The sequence below is a fragment of the Gastrolobium bilobum genome, unplaced genomic scaffold (genome assembly GCF_033153095.1).
Source record: "Gastrolobium bilobum isolate Gb01-03AN ecotype WA unplaced genomic scaffold, APGP_CSIRO_Gbil_v1 utg25662, whole genome shotgun sequence".
NCBI classification, from domain to species: Eukaryota; Viridiplantae; Streptophyta; class Magnoliopsida; order Fabales; family Fabaceae; genus Gastrolobium; species Gastrolobium bilobum.
In genome coordinates, this window is record NW_026896049.1 from 133,422 (window position 1) to 152,599 (window position 19,178).

Genomic DNA, 19,178 nt, shown 5'->3' on the forward strand with positions numbered 1-19,178 from the left:
TGTTTTCTTTTTTATATAATAGGGGGAAGAGGAGATACTGTTACTATGATAGAATCTTCATAATTGCCTTCAATTTAAGGGGATCAATTGAAAAGAAGTGAATATTATTGCTATTGTGTTTTGAATTGTACGAAGGATTCTCTATTTAAAGAGACTAAATGACCTATCGGGCTAAGCCCACATAAGGTTCTAGAATAAAATAAATAAAATAATAATTTACAATTATTATTTACAACACTCCCCCCCTCAAGTTGAGGAATGAATATTTATCATCCAGAGCTTGTTAGTAAGTTCTTGAAACCTATTAAGTAGGAAGTCCTTTAGTCAAGACATATGCCAGTTGACGACCAGAAGGAATATATGGGGTAGTGATCAGGCCACTGTCTAGTTTCTCTTTGATGAAGTGGCGGTCAATCTCAATATGTTTGGTTCGATCATGTTGGATTGGATTATGAGCTATACAAATAGCTGACTTATTATCACACAGTAACTTCATAGATCCTTCACATCTCACTTTGAGGTCATCAAGAATGATTTTCAGCCATAATAATTCATAGATACCTTGAGCCATGGCCCGAAATTCTGCCTCTGCACTTGACCTAGCAATCACATTTTGCTTTTTACTTCTCCATGTTACTAGATTTCCACAGAGAAACATACAATAGCCCGAAGTAGACTGTCGATCAGTCACAGATCCAGCATAATTGGCGTCTGTATAAACTTCTAAGGATAGTTTTCCTCCTCTTTGGAATAATAATCCTTTGCCTTGTGTCCCTTTTAGATATTGGAGAATCCCATCCACTGCTTGCAGGTGTTTTTCCCTTGGATCATGCATGAATTGACTAACAATACTAAATGCATAAGCTAGATCAGGTCTAGTATGAGCCAGATATATCAATTTTCCCACCATTCATTGATACTGTCCTTTGTCAACTGGAGGGCTTTCTTTCTCACTTCCTAGTTTGTGATTATGCTCAATCGGAGTACTGGAAGGTTTACATCCAAATTTTCCTGCTTTTTTAAGGAGATCAAGGACATACTTTTGTTGACAAATAAATATCCCCTACTTCGAATAAGCAACCTTTATCCCAAGAAAATATCTCATTTTCCAAGGTCTTTAACTTCAAATTCAGCAGTCAGTCTTTCTTGCAGAGCACACTTCTCACCTATATCATCCCCTGTTATAATAATGTCATCAACATAAACACGAAGGATAGTGACCTTACCTTCCTGAGAATGTTTAAAGAAAAGAGTGTGATCTTCTTGGCTTTGCTTCCCAATGAAATCATAACTTTCATACCAAGCACGTGGGGATTGCTCCAAGTCATACAATGCCTTCTTTAATATGCAAATTTTATTATCTTCATTTGTAGAGTCAAATTCTGGTGGGATCTCCATGTAAACCTCCTTTTCTAATTCGCCATTGAGGAAGATATTTTTCACATCAAATTGTTTCAAATCCCAATTAAAACGAGCAGCAAGGGACAATAGAACTCTAACCGTGTTCATTTTGGCCACTGGAGCAAATGTTTCTTCGTAATCAATACCATAGGTCTGTGTATATCTCTTGACTACAAGTCAAGCCTTATACTGCTCAAGAGTCCCGTCAGAATTATACTTTAGAGTATACACCGATCTGCACCCTGCTGCCTTTTTTTCGTTTGGCCCGTTAAAGACTTCCCATGTATTATTCTTCTCCAAAGCATTCATCTCATCACGCATAGCTTGAACCCAATTATCACCCTTTAATGCTTCATGCACTGATGTCGGGATTGAAATTGAGTCAAGTACTGTAATAAAACTTCTATGCTGCATAGAAAGATTCTTAGAAGAGACGGAATGAGAGATAAGGTGTTGGGTACAAGACTTTTTCCTTTTCCTTACAGCAATGGGTAAGTCATCAGAATTAATTTCAGGCTCAGGAATAGAAGAAGTAGTGCGTTCAGTACTTACCAGTGGCTCAGACGATTGCAGTTGTTGTTAGGACAGTGTGGGTTGTTTCTTCCTTTGGTACAGTAGTTTAGGTGTCCCAGCTTTGCGTACTTTTTGTTGATCGATAGGAGGCATATCACATGAATTATCAAAAGAACTCTCAGCCTCATTGTAACACCCCGTATATATCCGATAATGTTATCATACTATCGTATTAAGCTGCTCTTAATTAAAAATGCGGAATATCTTTTTCTTTTTAATTATGAAGTCATTATCATTACCAACTTGCTTATTAATCAATTAATAAAACATCGCCCATATGCAATTGCAATAAAACACCTAACTGAAATACCTCAATAATTAAAGTAACATAATGTATGTCTCTAGTCACAGAACTACAACACGTAGACCGGACCAACTAGCAGTTTATACAACTCAGACTAACAGTACTAACAACATAGTGGCATGGACAACTCCCATGCTCACCCAAATAAGGCAACAAAGCCCAACATAAGTCTCAACTCAAAACATAAAGAGCAGAAAACATAAACAGCATCCAATCCAGTCATGTCAGCAATACAGCATAAATATCATAATCAGCTAAGCTCTGGCCTCCTGCCGCCAGAGGCATCAGTCACCATACTACCTGAACCTGAAATAAGCATTCCCCAAACGTGGGGTGAGATCTCTAAACAAGAAATCTCAGTAAGGCAAGGGGTCCTCAAGGATCTTCCACCCCAAGCTCACTTACATGTGCAATATAAGTTTAAAAGTAGTTTATCATCATCAGTTCTAAAATAGTGCAATGCAGCAGATAATTATGTCATGTGTGTCAATTCTATTCTACTGATCAGAGAAATGCAGGAATACGTCTATTACCCACACAATATGCAAGACGCTACTTGCACCCACCCACGGACTCACCATCTTGTATGACGCCACATACTCAGGCTTACCGACTAAGTGGAAACAACACATACATATTATAAGCCATTGCACATATCAGCTCAAAAGCATTTCAAAATATCCAAAGCATGTAACACAACATGCATATAACCATACGCCCATGGGACATGGTGGAACCACAACATGGCTAAACCGAGGACACGAAAGCTTACCTTGCAAGCTAACACCCAAAGCCAAGAGTCCACAGCTCAAAGTCCAAACACAGCAGATTCACAATTTGTTATGGACCAACAATACATCAACAATCATACTCGGCAAGCTCATAAGCCCTTAATCCTTTGATTCTGACTTACATTAATAAATTACAGAAGTTCAACTTTCTCAAACTAGGGTCCACAAACTCATAGATCAGTTCTGGATGAACAGTACGCTACTGTTCCTCGCAAACCCAGAATATCCGGATATTCCTCGGGGGCATATCCAGATATGCAATATCCGGATATCTCACAGGCAATATCCGGATATCCAATATCCGGATATCACTCTGGCAATATCAGGATATCAATATCCGGATATCCAGATCCCCATATCCGGATATCAATATCCGGATATTCCACGGGCAATCTCATTATATTTCGCGACAGAATGCAGTTTCTGCATTTCGCGAAGATATTCTTCCGAGGTTCCATTTTTAACACTTCCATAAGCTTAAACATGCATCTTAAGGTTCATTGAGGTTCATATGACAGTTGGTTACTTGATTAATTCATTAACATGCCAAGACTTCATCTTTAAGCAACAAAACTCAAGACCAAGGTTAGTACAACTCACCAAGGTTCAAAACAGAGACAAAAGGGCTGCTCTTGGAGCTCACACAACAGCTCCAAGGTACTGACTTCAAGGGTGCACGAAAATGCTACCAATATGGCCCTTTCTTCACAAAGAAGGCTTCTTGAAGCTCAAAATGCCACAACAATGGCTCAACAACCTCAACCTCCCAAGTCAGCAACCAAAAGCACTCAAGACAACCCACCAACTCAGAAATGGAGCTCACAACACCCTCACCAAAGTATTTCCTACACACCTAAGGTGTTTACAAGGAGAAGTGTGAAGAAATCCAAGAAAAGAGGTGGCTTGAAGGTGTTTCATGTAAAGGTGACCAAGGAGAAGGGTGGCAGCAGCCAAGCTCTCAAAATGTCACGTATGAGGCACCATTTCTGACTTAGAAATGTGTGCCATGGCCTTATATAGGCCCACTTAAGCCATAAACACACAGTATTAGCTTTAATTGCTACGCTTAGCATTTTAATCCCAAACTCAGGATTCTTAACCTACTCAATTTTACAAGAATTATCATATTTTTCTTATATTTTTTCGAGCACCTTTCCGGTAGGGGCTTTTCATAGCCAGTACCAGTTCTCATTATTTTGACTTGAAACTCGTTTTACAAGTCTTACATATTATTCTAGTAATTATCATGCACTTATTATAATTTTCCGGGATACTTTTTCGGTACGCATTTATACCGACTAGCAGAACCGGTATCTGCACTTTTCTTCCGAAAAGCGACTTTCAGCATTCTTAATCACTTACTATAATTATTAAAGCCTCATAATAATTATTAGGGTCAATTATGGAATTATTTTCTAATTTCACATAATTAATTAATTAACTTCCTTAATTAACGGTGCAGGTTCGTACACTCATCAACTAAGTCTTCTTTCTTATTATCAACTTCCGAAACATCTAGGGAAGTAAAGACTGATTGAAGAGGTATGGGTAATGGTAAGGGAGGCTCAGACTCAAAGGAGAAAATTGACGAAGCTTCTAACTTATTCTCCCCTTGAAGTTGAGGATGAGGGAAATATGACTTCGATTCATGGAAAGTGACATCCATGGAGACAAAAAACTTATGACTTGGAGGATGATAGCATTTGTACCCCTTCTTGTATGGAGCATAACCAATGAAGATACATTTAAGAGCTCGAGGGTCCAATTTGCTCCGATGTTGTTTATGAATATGGACGAAGGCAATACACTCAGAGACTCGAGATTGAAGGCTCTGCAGGACTGGAATAGAAGGAAAGAAGGATATCATGAAATGAACAGGATTGACATGACCTAGCCCTCAAGAGGGTAAGCGGTTGATCAAATAAGCTGCTGTTAATATGGCTTTTCTCTAATAAGAGCTGGGAACAGATGCCTGAAAAAGTAATGCTCTGGTTACTTCGAGCAAGTGATGATTTTTTCTTTCAGCAACCCTGTTTTGTTGAAGGGTGTCTACACATGTGAGCTCATGAATCATACCCTTATCTGAAATGAATTGTGACAGTCGCTGGTTGACATACTCCGTACCATTGTCAGATCTTAATCGCTTAATGCTTTTACCAAACTGTGTCTCAATCATGTGATAAAACCGAATAAACAATTCTGGTACTTTTGATTTGTCTTTCATAAAAAATATCCATGTCACCCGAGTGCAATCATCAACAAAGACACAAACCACCTAGCACCTGAAATGCTATGCACTTTAGAAGAGCCCCAAACATCGGAATGGATAAGAGTAAAGAGCTTAATACTTTTTATTGAACTTGAAGGAAAGGGCACACGGTGGTGTTTTGCAAGCTTACAAACATCATAATGGAAGGCGTCAATTGACTGATTCAGAAACAAAGAAGGAAACATTGACTTCAATAGGCTAAATGTCGGGTGCCCCAGGCGCTTGTGATGAAGCGAAATCTGTGAGAATGAAGAAGACGGGTGTTGAGTCATCAATAATTGATTCTTGGTATCACTTGTAGCATGCTCTGGAATGAGATAGTACAGCCCACCCTGCTCCTTAGCAACTCCAACCGTCCTCCCCGTGGTGAGATCCTGAATAACACAATGGGTAGGAAAAAAGGTGACAACACAATTCATATCAGTTGTAAGCTTATAAGTGGAGATAAGATTAGCGGAGAGCTGAGGATCATGAAGAACATTTTTTAAAATTAAGGAAGGTTGAATTTGAATGTTACCAGAACCCATAACTGATTTGTGGGATCCATCAGCTACAGCTATAGTATGGATACCACTAGTAGGGTGATATGAAAGATACGAATCAACTAGACAAGTCATATGATCAGTTGCACTAGAATCCATAATCTACGAATTTTTGAAATCAGTGCAAAAAGCAAGAAGAGATGTAGGGTGTGTGATCTTACGAAACATAGCAAAGGAACAAGTCTCCATGGATGAAAAGAGAATAAGGCATCATAAAAAAGAGTGAAGATAATTACTAATAAGTTCGATCTGATCAAAGGAGTCTTGAGAAACCGAAAAAAATCCGATTTTTATGGTGAGATCAAAGACCCACTTCTGAAACAGTGTCAGATTAAGCAGATGAGCACAGATCTGGAACCAGGGAGTCAAGGCAATTCCAACCGAGGTGGTTTGAGACAAATCGACGGTGTCACGTGCCTTGAAGGTGGTGGTGCGTGCGTCCCACGCGCAAGGAGTCTGAACAACGCATGTAGCTTCCGACGGCGATGGACTTTTTCCGGCAGGGTCGTCTGGAAGTTGCGGTTCTTTCTGTGGTTGATCGGAGTTCAAAGGTCGCCGGAATAGTACTGTTCCGGTTAAAAACAGGTGCAGTTTGGCCTTTGGAGTTGAGAAAACGTCCAAACAGTGGTAAATCTGAGAAAATAGAAGCTAAACAGTGGTCCCCTCAGTCCAAAAAGGTCCCCGAAAATTTTTTCCTGTGGCGGCGAGAGGCAAACAATTAAGATTCTGCTCTAAAGGCGGTAGTTGCGGAAGCAGAGCCCTTCGAATTGAGAGCTCTGTTACCAAATTGAAAAGAAGTGAATATTATTTCTATTGTGTTTTGAACTGTACAAAAGATTCTCTATTTAAAGAGACTAAATGACCTATCGGGCTAAGTCCACAAAAGGTTCTAGAAGAAAATAAATAAATAAAATAATAAAATAATATTTACAATTATTATTTACAACAGGATCGTTGTCTTGTTTTATTCTTTTCAGTTTTTTCATGTGTTCTACTTGTATCATATAAATGTGTATATGTATTAAGAGATTAGTTGCATGAAGTATGTTCTAGGTCATATTTGAAATCAGGCTTTTGTAGTGGTATACATTTGAAAGGAGGAATCTGTTCCTTGTTGCTTTTTGTTGTTGTTAGATTTGGTAACTATAATTCCAATAATGGTTGTATATGAGGATTAGTACGACATGCAACATACTGGGAGGTCCTTTGCCTTATCTTTTGCTGTTTTGATGCCTTTTTGGCTCTGCCAATCACTACATGTGATTGAATATCTGACTGACTTTCAGGTACAAATTTGATGATGAGAGGGTCACAAAAGAAGACAATAAACGGGCACTGGAGGAGCAATATGGTGGTGAAGAGGAGGTAATGGTTTTATTGCTGTAGGCCATGGCATTTTATCCTATTTTGAATATTTCTCTTGTAATGATTGAACCAATTGTGTTTTAACAGTTACCACAGACAAATCCTGGATTCAATAACACTCCATTTAAATTCACCAAATATTCAAATGCTTATATGCTGGTGTATATACGTGAAAGTGACAAGGACAAAATCATATGCAATGTGGATGAGAAAGACATCGCTGAACATTTAAGGGTAAGCATATATTCTTATCTACTTTTAGGACTCAAAATGAAGTAGGCCAAGTTGAATACAAAGATGTTTTCATATTTGTGATTTGCTTGTAAGTTTAACTTTCAAAACAAATTTAGATGGCTGATAATAGATCCAACTCAGCTATTGCAATCAACTCGATGACTATCATCAACTTATCTTGTTTTATCATTTTGTCTTTTATCTCCTTGAACCTTGAACTTTGTACCTTCAATTCGCATCTGTCCTCTACTTTTTTATCACTTTGTTTTTTCTGTTATTTTATTCTGGAAATCTGGCATGAGTTTGTGCGATGCATATTATGCAGGAGAGGTTGAAAAAAGAACAAGAAGAAAAAGAGCACAAAAAAAAAGAAAAAGCGGAAGCTCACCTTTATACTATTATAAAGGTTCTTAGTTCCTGACCTTGACTTTTTTAGAATCAATTAAGTATTGTTTGCCTTTTACTTTGCAAAGTTGTTGTGAGTTACACAATCAAATTGTTTAAAATATTACTGATAGCATGACACTTCTTAGGTGGCACGGGATGAAGACCTTGCAGAGCAGATTGGGAAGGATATTTACTTTGATCTTGTAGACCATGACAAAGTGAGGAGTTTCCGTGTCCAAAAGCAAATGACTTTTAACCTTTTCAAGGTATCGTCATCATGCTCTTCGCTTGGTGGTCTGGTCTTTGATAATAAAATTTTTTCATTGAAAATTGGAGTGGAAGGCACATTATTATGCTGACGTGAAGTGCCTTAAAACTTTCATTTTTGATACACTCGAAAGAGATACGTAAAATTATCACTAGACAAAGAACTATTGATGCTGCTGGATGGGAATACATACACAATAGGAATGAAATTGAGTGACAAACTGACATTGTCATGGTATGGCTTTTTTTGTTTTTGTTTTGTTTTTGTTTTTGGGTGTCAAGACTGCGTATAACGATTTTCTCATCCCTATCCCCGCAAATCAGGGTTCATGGGGAGCTCCTTTTTAAAAAAAAAAAACTTTGTCCGGGAAACAAATACTCTCTAATGATACTTTCAGGCAAGGCATCCAGTGGCTTATGTAGGTATCGACTGCTGGCAGAGTTGTTTCTTGGCAATCATTTTTGGCAGATATTTTGTTTCTCTCTTATCAACATCAACATCAACAACACTTTTATCCCAAACTAATTAGGATCGGTGGTAGATGAACCCAAATGAAAGATACGAAGAGATTGAAAAAAGATAGAAATGATGGTAGATGAACCCAAATGAAGAATACGAAGAGATTGAAAAAAGATAGGAATGAAATTTAAGTGTGTGTGTGTGTGTGTATATCATAGTAGTTAATTGCGCTGCAATAGCGCCGCGAGTCGCGTCGTATGGGCATTGCGGTGCCTCGCCGCAAGAAACCGCGCCGCGCCGTATCAGAACGCAATAGCGGCCATTGCGATCGCATTTGCGGCCATATTGCTGTCATAAGGCAAAATGTCAATTTTGTCTTAAATTTAAATGTGTAACAGAAAAAATTTAAGGGTTTTTTAGCCTATCCGCGTCTCTCTATCACTTCTACTATCTCTACCTTTAAAAAATGTTTCTTTTTGTCATTATTTTTGTCATATATTTCTTCCTCTATTTCCGCAACCGCAACCCGCTATAACGCTATAGCGTTTTTCGGGGTTGGCCGCGACATGCCGCAATCCGCATTTGATAACTATGAATAACTATGGTATATATATATATATATATATATATATATATATATATATATATATATATAAGAAGAGGTAAACAATTAAAAGGGAAAGTATATTAAGGTAAACTAAAGATAGAGATATATAGGAGGGCAAAAACGAGAGTAAGAAAGTAAGACAAAAAATAAAAAATAAAAATAAAAATAATATATATATATATATATATATATATATATATATATATATATATATATATAAAAGTAAAAAGAAAAAGGTGTGGAAAAAATAAATAAATAAGAGAACAAAAAAGATGGGGAAGGGGAAAATAAGAAAGGGAGAGATGAAGAGGAAAAGGGACAATCTGGAACATAAGAATAACAATAAGTCTAACCCTCCACCATTCTTATAGCTTTTCTATATTCCGTCCTAAGACACATCGTCCGCTAATCTATATCCTAATCCATTAAGTCTTATCTTACTACCTTCCCCCAAGTAAGTTTTGGTCTACCTGTACCTCTCTTTGTGTCGAGCTCTTGGTAACAAACTTTTGTTCTTACCGGAGCATCCAGGGGCCTTCTCATTACGTGCCCATACCACCTCAATCTATGTTCTTTCATCTTTTTAGCCACCGGTACTACTCCTACCTTTCGTCGAATATCTTCATTTCTTATCTTATGTATCCTCGTATACCACACATCCATTTTAACATCCTTATTTCTGCTACTCCCGTTTTATGCTCATGTGCTAGCCAACATTCAGCTCCATATAACATTGCAGGTCTTACTACTATTCTATAAAATTTTCCTTTTAGTTTAAGGGGAATTTTGCGGTCACACAAAAACCTGATACACTACGCCATTTCATCCACCCTGCTATGATTCTATGATTTACATCTTCATCAATCTCTCCTTTTTTTTGCAAAATGGATCCCAAGTATCTAAAAACGTCTTTTTTGGGTACCTCTTGACCAATTAGATGCACGAGATCTTGATCTACATCTCTTGCCAGAGAAAACTCACACTTCATATATTCAGGGAAGAAAATTTATTTGCTGGAGAAAGGATTCAGGGAAAGAAGAGAATTAGATGTCCTTTTTACCCAATAGATAAAAAAAAAAAATGATAGTAACTAAAACACAATCTCTAAGCTTATTTGTCAAGGGGTCTCAATAAGTACAAAGTACCAAAGAGGGGATGCAGACACAATTATATCTGTTATTAAATCCAAGCAATGCTATTTCTGTTTCATATCTGAGCTTTTCATTTCAGCCAAATACTCCAATTACAGTTTACGTAATAAATTGCTGTACAAATACCCTTCTTTGCTGCTCACAAAACATGAAATTGATCAAAACAGTGAGGGAAAACACTGCATGCCCTAGATTTACCATACACATAGGAACTGGATGAAATAGCTGGGTAGTATATTAGAAATATTCATTTTACACTAACTTGGTCAAATATTCTTGTGAGTGGGTTACTTCCTATTTGTGCTCGCAAATTGTTTGCTATTATGATAATTGCTTTATGCAAAAGTTTTTTATTTTATTTTTTGAGGATCGGTTTTGAGAATAAATGCATAGCTATTTTTTTGATTTAGTTGGAAGATATTGTATTACATGAATCAATGTGACCTAACATCTTTTGTAGTAATAATTCATAATGTTTTAGAATTACATAGTTTGTTATAGAGCATTTGTTTAAATGATCTAATTTATAAGTTTTATTTTTATGTCTCATTGCATAATCTGTGATATACAGGAAGAGGTTGCTAAAGAATTTGGTATACCAGTTCATTTTCAGCGTTTTTGGCTATGGGCAAAGCGGCAAAACCATACTTATCGTCCTAATAGACCATTGACACACATTGAGGAAACACAATCTGTAAATTCTCTTCTTAAAGATTTTCCTGATTATTATCTCTTTGTTCCCCTTCCCTTGCTTCATCTATTTTTCCAACTCTGACTCTGGGGATTCTTGATTCAAGGGAGATATGTTCTGTAAATTCATAAGCTCCTTTAACACCTTTATATTTCTTGTAATATAGCTTCATGCCATCTTATGTTAGCCTGTTAAATTGCATGATTGTGCTAGCTTGCTGATTGTATAGATTCCATTTATTGGGCTGGACGTATGTTTGATTCTTTTGAGGGTGGTTTTTTTGTTTTCATTTGTATTTTGTTTGCATCTTTTGCAAACTGTTTTCTATTTTTTGAAAATGAAGAAAAAATGCAATCTGTTTAAGTATTTTCCATTATATCCTACGGTGTTTATTCCTTGTTCCGGAAGTTCTCAGATGTTTGTGATTCTTGTCTTTGTTGGTGCTTGATTATGTGATATAATAGCTCTAAGATTTGAAGTTTTTCTTAATCTACTTCTCCATTTTGCAGGTTGGACAATTGAGAGAAGTGTCAAACAAGGTTCACAATGCAGAACTAAAATTGTTTTTGGAAGTGGAGCTGGGGATGGTAACATTTGTGTTGTGGAAGTTGTATACTATTTTAATAGCATGAAACATCAATAACCAAACACAGTCCTGTTGAAAATCTGCATTGTTATTCAGGATTTACGTCCCAATGCACCACCTGACAAGACAAAGGATGATATATTACTTTTCTTCAAGCTATATGATCCTGAAAAGGAGGAGCTGCGGTACTGAGTAATTTCTTTTTTTTTAAGATATTTTTGCATGTGAGTCCTGGGGTCGACTTAAGATTTATTTCCTTATAATGGTAGTTATGTTGGAAGGCTCTTTGTGAAGAGTACTGGCAAGCCATCAGAAATCTTAATGAGGTTGAATGAAATGGCTGGTTATGTTCCCGAGGAAGATATTGCACTTTATGAGGTCGGTTTGTTTTTGTCTCCGTTAATTCAGTTGTAACTTCTTGTAAATTTATAGTAGCAGTTCGTTCTTGTATGTTTGAAATTGGAAAAACCCTTTTTTTCTATGAGTAGGTTTTTCTTTTTCTTCCTTTTTTCTTTAGTTTGTGTTGTGGGGACTTGGACATGCTTAGCTGGTCAATTCTTAATTAATGAAACAACTGGAGTTGTAGCTTGAATGGTAATCATGTGAGTGCTGTAACTTAGGTTATTTAAGGAGAACTCAGTCTTCATCTGGGAAATTCTGGCACAAGAGCCTCATATTACCTAAATTATTCTTTCTGTCTCTTTCTCTGTTTCATTTTTTTTTTCGTTTTAGGAATTGTTAAATCTTAGATCTTCTTACATTTCATTTTCCTAATTTATCCATAAATTTTGCACCATATATTTTATATTATATGTTCTATTTCAGTGTTTTTTGGGCTAAATTTACTGGTTTTGGCATTAATGCATCATAACACATTATTCAGTGCAACATGTTCCCTACAAAATTTACTGGTTCCTGCTTGAGTCCTACCAAAAGCAGGAGGACCTTTAGCTGTAATGGCATCTTCTTTCTGATCTGGACTAGACTTTATTATTGTGTGTCACATTGGTGAATTGACGGGGGCCCTGTTTTATGCAGGAAATTAAGTTTGAACCTAATGTCATGTGTGAACCTATCGACAAGAAATTAACATTTCGAGCAAGCCAGGTGAATTATACGATCCATAATTGATGCACAAAGGGGTTGTATGGTTCAGGTTTTGAAAAAAATATTCGCTGGAATAAGATGCTCTGTAATGGTATTACTGGGAATGATTGTGATGTTTGGTTTGACCAAAACATTCTGGGGAATGACTCCAACTCCCAGCAGTGGCAGGGAGTGATGTGGGCATTGTCAACTTGCCATTGTCTACTGCTGACAATGACAGAGGGCAATAAATTCTGTTGACTGGTGACAGTGGCCATTGTAATGGCCACTGTCAACCGCCAACAAAGGCTGAGGGTGGCGGATTCCGGTGATTGGTGATGGTGGCTGATGTTGCCAGCCACTGTCTATTGATGGTAGCGGCAGAAAGTGGCCAAGTTTGTCTGCAGAAGGTCATGGCAGTCAGTGGCTGCTAATGGCAATGATGTCGGAGCGGTTGATTGGTGACATGGTGATAAAAGGCCAAGTATTTTGGACAACTTAAAAAAAAAAAAAAAATCCCACTCTCCATTAAAGCTTGACTAGTGAGGGTAGGGGTGAAGGAATTCTTTTACGCAATTTTAACCTTGCATATTTGCAAAGAAGCTGTTTTCCAGATTCGAACTTGTGACCTTTTAGTCGCAAAGGAGTAGGTTTTCCATTTCTCTAGGTTTGCCCTCATTATTTTGGACAACTCACATAGCAAAAATATTCCCATGCCATGGGAAGTGAGACAAACTCATCTCCTTCCTTGGGAATACAAACCTGAGAATGTTAAGCAAAAATATTCCCTGGAATTAATATTGAATGGGAATATTTTTTGAAATGTTTTACCAAACATGAGAATCCACCATTTGCATTTGATGATTTCCGTCATTTGAAAAACAATCCTCGAACCAAATGCCCCTATTCAGTTACTGTATCTTCTGTTTCATATTCACTTGTATTCTATATTTGCAGCTAGAGGATGGAGATATCATATGCTTTCAGAAAGCTCCCTCTGCGGATAGTGAAGAACATGTCCGCTATCCAGATGTGCCCTCATATTTAGAATATGTACACAATCGTCAGGTATATTTTTTTGGGTTTATTTAATGTAATTTGTTTGGTTTTAGGTGGCACCGTGAAACTTACCCAAATTTTTATTCAGTCATTTTATATCTAATTTATCTGACTTTACTCCTGTCCACTATGTGCTGTGGGATTGTGCATATCTGCATGTGTAAGCAATTACTCTTGCATGTTTCATTATGTTTACATTAAACATTAACAGCTAAAATTCCTTATCTCTAACTGATGTACTCTTAGGTTGTTCACTTTCGATCTCTGGATAGACCCAAGGAAGATGACTTTTTCCTGGAGATGTAAGCCTTTGGGAACTTATTGGAGTACACTATTATATTTGATACTGTAAAGAACCAATGGAACCCAAAAGCTTAAGCTTTTGGGTGAGGGCTTTTTTAATGGTTTATACTATTTTCTAATATGCCCCCTCACACGAGAGTTCACTGGGCTTGAAGGGTGGACAATACATAGGTTCACGTACCTGTGCTAAGAAACTCTACAAAGACTTGATTAATTATTTATTAAATGGGGGGGGGGGGGGTGAGAATTGAACCCGTGACACGGAGGCTCTGATACCATGTAAAGAACCAATTCAACCCAAAGCTTAAGCTCTTGGGTTAGGGCCTTTTTAATGGTTTATACTATTGTACTATTTTACCAGAGAACATATTTAATGTAATGCTCAACATTCCATCCTTAGTCTTATACTCTTTATGTATTGTTTTCTAGGTCAAGGCTTTATACATATGATGATGTGGTGGAGAGAGTAGCCCAACAACTTGGTTTGGATGATCCATCCAAAATACGGCTTACCCCGCACAACTGTTACTCTCAACAACCAAAACCCCAGCCGATTAAGTACCGAGGGGTGGAACATTTGTCTGATATGCTAGTTCATTACAATCAGGTAGTTATTGTTAAATCCTTCTTAATATTTATTCTTGAAAAACAATACATCTTATTCCTTTCTTCAATGTCAGACCTCAGATATATTATACTATGAAGTACTTGACATTCCTCTTCCAGAATTACAAGGTTTGAAAACTCTGAAAGTTGCATTTCATCATGCCACCAAGGATGAAGTGAGTATGGTGACTTGATTCTCTTCCCTTTTCATCTAGATTTTTCTCATAACCCTTTGCTATATTTATTTAAATTTTTTAATCAGGTGGTTATTCATACTATCAGACTCCCAAAGCAGAGCACTGTTGGGGATGTCCTTGATGATCTTAAAACAAAGGTGAAGTTATTAAGCTTTGGGTCATTAACTAGCCTATATTGCATGTGCTGATAAAAAAATAATGTTACTTGCACAACACTATGGTCATAGGTCACAACACACAATTAGCACACATGGTTTCATCTGAAGTCATGAGGAAAAAATAAAAGCAGTGCCACTTAAAACTCAGATAGAGACATCTTTGCCTGTTTCAAGCAGTTGTGACTGCAATGTTGAGTAAACACCAAACTTTCGTGATAAAGTTGCCAACTTTTCCTCCATTAATAATTTTTCGCATAAAATTATTATATACTCCTTTATCATGCTCGCTTTTTCTTATTGTTGCTCAGGTGGAGTTATCTCATCCTAATTCTGAGCTTCGGTTGCTTGAAGTCTTCTATCACAAGATATACAAGGTATGAAATTACATGTGTTCATGCATTTATTGCAATTTTTTATTGTTGTCACAAACAACAATAAAAGCATATTATGATCCTCCAATTACTTGTGTTGCTGCTTATGCTGTTGACTATTGAACAAAAGCATATTTCTATTATTGAAATCTGTTTATCACTTCCTGTCACTGTCTGTACAGGTCTTCCCTCCCAATGAGAAGATTGAAAACATTAATGATCAATACTGGACATTGCGAGCAGAGGAGGTAGGAATCTCTTTTTATGTGTGGGCTAGAAACAAGGGAGATAGCCTTTAGGGGCTGTTTGGTAGGAGTTTTTCTCCTAATTACCCATGCAAATCAGAATGGGTTTTCAGCTTTACTATGTTTGGTAGAGGTGTCCCAAAAATTTAACTGGTCATCTTCTTTCCCCAGCCATTTCAATTTGTGTGAAAATTTTCATCCTTTTCAATGTACAATTTAACACATCACATGTGGTATTGTCTCCTTTACTGGGAAAGCATTCAAAAAGTATTCACAAGGAAAGCATTCAGCAGTACGATTTCGAGAAAATAAACCAGTAACAATACTATATCGAAGAGGGTTATTTTTTTGTTTTAGATTCAAAAATTAAAATGTCCACTTTCATAATTTTAACCCATTTACCCATCAATATTTTACTTCTAACCAAACATAGACTCAGCAAATTTAACCAAATTTTCTCAGTAAAATTTCGACCTACCAAACAACTTTTTTTTAACCTTCTTACCAAACTCACTTTCCCACCATATACCTAGTAATTGTATTTCCCTAGTAAAAAAAAAATTTCACCTCTACCAAACACCCTGTAAGTGTATGAAGTATTCCTGCTTTTATTTGTTCAAATAATAACAGTGCTAGACTATTCTTCTAAATATATAATTAATACTATTTTTAATCATTCAATTTCTCTCACAAAATGAATGAAACTCTTTCCTGGTTATATTCAAATGTTACAGATTCCAGAAGAAGAAAAAAATCTTGGTCCTCATGATCGTCTTATTCATGTGTACCATTTTAATAAAGACACAGCTCAGAACCAACTGGTAAATAATTTTAATTGATTCATTTTGGTTTTGTGAAGTTTTAAATATTTTGATTTCTTTGATATTTAATGCTTACTTACATCAATTGTATGACAAACGTTTGTATTTTTGTTTTCCCTCTTAAATGTATAGCAAATTCAAAACTTTGGGGAACCTTTTTTCTTAGTTATACACGAAGGTGAAACTCTATCCGAAATTAAAGTACGAATACAGAAGAAACTTCAAGTTCCTGACGAGGAGTTTGGCAAGGTATTTCCTCGTTTAGATTTCCAGCTTTTGAGTCATTTTGTTTGCTTGATGGATTTTTCGTTGAACAAAAATTGACTGGTATATTTGGTTTCAGTTTACCTAACTGTTTTTATTATATTTATTGTTTGGCCAGTGGAAGTTTGCTTTTCTTTCACTAGGGCGGCCTGAGTACCTTCAGGACTCTGACATTGTATCCAGTCGTTTTCAGGTGCATTCATGGAAACTTTCTTTTATAGATATTTATCACTATTTTCATATTTTTGAATTTGTGTTTACATTCTACTTTTTTGGTATCTAATGATAGAGAAGAGATGTTTATGGTGCTTGGGAACAATATCTTGGCCTGGAGCATACTGACAATGCTCCTAAAAGATCATATGCTGTTAATCAGGTTAGTAAATTCCTGATGAGAGCAAGATTTTTAAGTACATTTCAGTCTTTTTTGGTTGTTTTTGTCCACTCTACTGATACTACGGTTTTAGTTTTGAGGTTAAAAAACTTGCATTGTTTACACCATTCAAATTTACATGGTTTTTTTTTTCCAGAACCGCCACACGTTTGAGAAGCCAGTAAAGATTTATAATTAGGAAACCACTACTGATGAGTTCAAAATGGGATGAATTTGCAATGTTCACCCCCGGCCTTGTAGACTTGGCGAAGATAGCAAAATGCTGGCTACTCTGTATAGGCAACTAATGAAATCAGCAATTCAGGTGGTGTCTGCAGACTTTAAGTTTGTTATGTGATATGTAATTCTTTCTGTCAATGGAGTAACATTGCTCTCAACACCTTGTATCTGCCAACCACAGCGCCTTGAGCTTTTTACTACTTCCGTATTTATATGGAGGTTCTTCGAGGTCATTGAACATCATCACTGAACTGTATCAGTACATAAGATTTTTGGATTAGTGAGTGTATACAGGGTATAGTTGGTTGACTTTTTGTCATTTTCTTGATTGCTTAATGATTTGCTCCAGTCAGAAGTGTTGCATAATGGTGTAGCAGAGACAGCTTTTATGTATTGTTGTAAAAGAAACTAGCCAGCCTCCATATACCTCTGGTTAGCATAAAATTTTTGCCATTTCATATGGCTGTTTCTGCTGTTTTTTCCCTCTCTCCTTGCTGTGACTAGGACGAGAGAAAAGGATTGGGAAAATATGGACATTACGAGCTTTTTCACACTTAAGCTATGAAAAGCTTCTGTGTTGGTCTTTGAATGTCCTTCCAATTGTCTCTAGTATGCAAAAAAATGTTAAACGCCAGGGAGGGGCTTGGATAAAAAATTGAGGCAAAGGGTAGCTTGAATTCTAGTTTGTACTTCTCTTGCTTCAGATGCTGCTCGGAAGGGAAATGTTCATTCTTTGTCCTGTCATTGGAGTTTAATGGAAGAAATTCAGATGGTGCTCAGAAGGCAAATGGTCTCATATTCGTTTAATGAAAGAAGAGATGTTTCTTTGTAACTTTTATTTCAATCCGCTCATGCAGAAAAATGATCATATTTGTTGTGCAAAAAAGATAAAATGCAATAGATCTCATTAAGTGCTGAAGTTATGTTATTAGCTCGCGCAAACAGAAAACCAGGAAAAAAAAGTGTAAGAATAAAATGTTTTGAGTGGAAAACGACTTAATTAGATCATGGCAGTATGAAAGAATTGTAACTATGGAGTACGGACTTGTTGAACAGCATCAATCTAGAGATTCGAACTCTAATTATAATTCGAAGTTAGGAAGGCCCTAATTATCGGAGAGAAAAGGAAAAGTAACTTTTTATTATTATTCATACGTGAGGAACAGTTGCTCCACACCTCCTTCCTTATATACAAAAGCTACTCCTACATACGAAGGGCACGTGTCTACAATGAAAGCAACAACTAACGTCCCCACTAACTACTCAAGAGTACAACAGAACTACTAACTAAACAGATCCTATCAACAGCTTCCCAGCACAGACATTGCAACTAATCATTGTAAAGCATGTGTTCAGACTTCAGTATAGTTTTATAGTCACTCTGGCCTATGCGTCTACACGTAACGACTCCTCCCCCATTAAGAGGGACCTTGTCCCCAAGGTCAAGCTGCAGGTACACACGCCGAAGATTCTCCACTGGTTCCCACGAGGCATCCTCTGGTACTGTCCGAGTCCACTGAATACTTCGCGAGGCCAATACTGCTAACGGTTGTTGGACTGGGCGATTAGCAATGCTCAACGTAGGTATCGGCATGGGGTTCTGCTGGACGGAGCTTTTAAAAGGCTTGAGGACTGAGACAGGAAATGTAGGTTGAGTGTGACACCCATCGGGAAGTTGAAGACGACGGGCTACTGGGCTGATAACTTCCACCACTGGAAAAGGGCAAAAAAAAAAAAAACGCTTAGCTAACTTGTGATTTATTCTCCTCTCCACTGAAATCTGACGATGTGGCTGTAGCTTAACCCATACTATATCACCCCCATTAA

The 19,178-nt window shown here is 37.0% G+C and overlaps 1 protein-coding gene across 2 annotated transcripts in view; it reads left to right on the forward strand.

The window, feature by feature from the left end:
• The window catches only part of LOC133297450 (ubiquitin C-terminal hydrolase 12-like), a 44,196-nt gene extending 25,996 nt beyond the window's left edge, over positions 1–18,200 (forward strand). For both annotated transcript variants that reach the window (XM_061496597.1, XM_061496598.1), the window contains exons 12-32: positions 7,167–7,245; positions 7,333–7,479; positions 7,805–7,885; positions 8,013–8,132; positions 10,923–11,045; positions 11,552–11,629; positions 11,725–11,813; positions 11,898–12,006; positions 12,667–12,735; positions 13,672–13,782; positions 14,020–14,075; positions 14,506–14,683; positions 14,757–14,858; positions 14,945–15,016; positions 15,346–15,411; positions 15,591–15,656; positions 16,388–16,474; positions 16,607–16,723; positions 16,857–16,931; positions 17,028–17,114; positions 17,269–18,200. In XM_061496597.1, the coding sequence (XP_061352581.1) occupies positions 7,167–7,245; positions 7,333–7,479; positions 7,805–7,885; positions 8,013–8,132; positions 10,923–11,045; positions 11,552–11,629; positions 11,725–11,813; positions 11,898–12,006; positions 12,667–12,735; positions 13,672–13,782; positions 14,020–14,075; positions 14,506–14,683; positions 14,757–14,858; positions 14,945–15,016; positions 15,346–15,411; positions 15,591–15,656; positions 16,388–16,474; positions 16,607–16,723; positions 16,857–16,931; positions 17,028–17,114; positions 17,269–17,310 (1,954 nt within the window). In that variant the 3' untranslated portion in view covers positions 17,311–18,200. The remainder of the gene's footprint in view (positions 1–7,166; positions 7,246–7,332; positions 7,480–7,804; positions 7,886–8,012; positions 8,133–10,922; positions 11,046–11,551; positions 11,630–11,724; positions 11,814–11,897; positions 12,007–12,666; positions 12,736–13,671; positions 13,783–14,019; positions 14,076–14,505; positions 14,684–14,756; positions 14,859–14,944; positions 15,017–15,345; positions 15,412–15,590; positions 15,657–16,387; positions 16,475–16,606; positions 16,724–16,856; positions 16,932–17,027; positions 17,115–17,268) is intronic.
• The last annotated feature ends 978 nt before the right edge of the window (positions 18,201–19,178 follow it).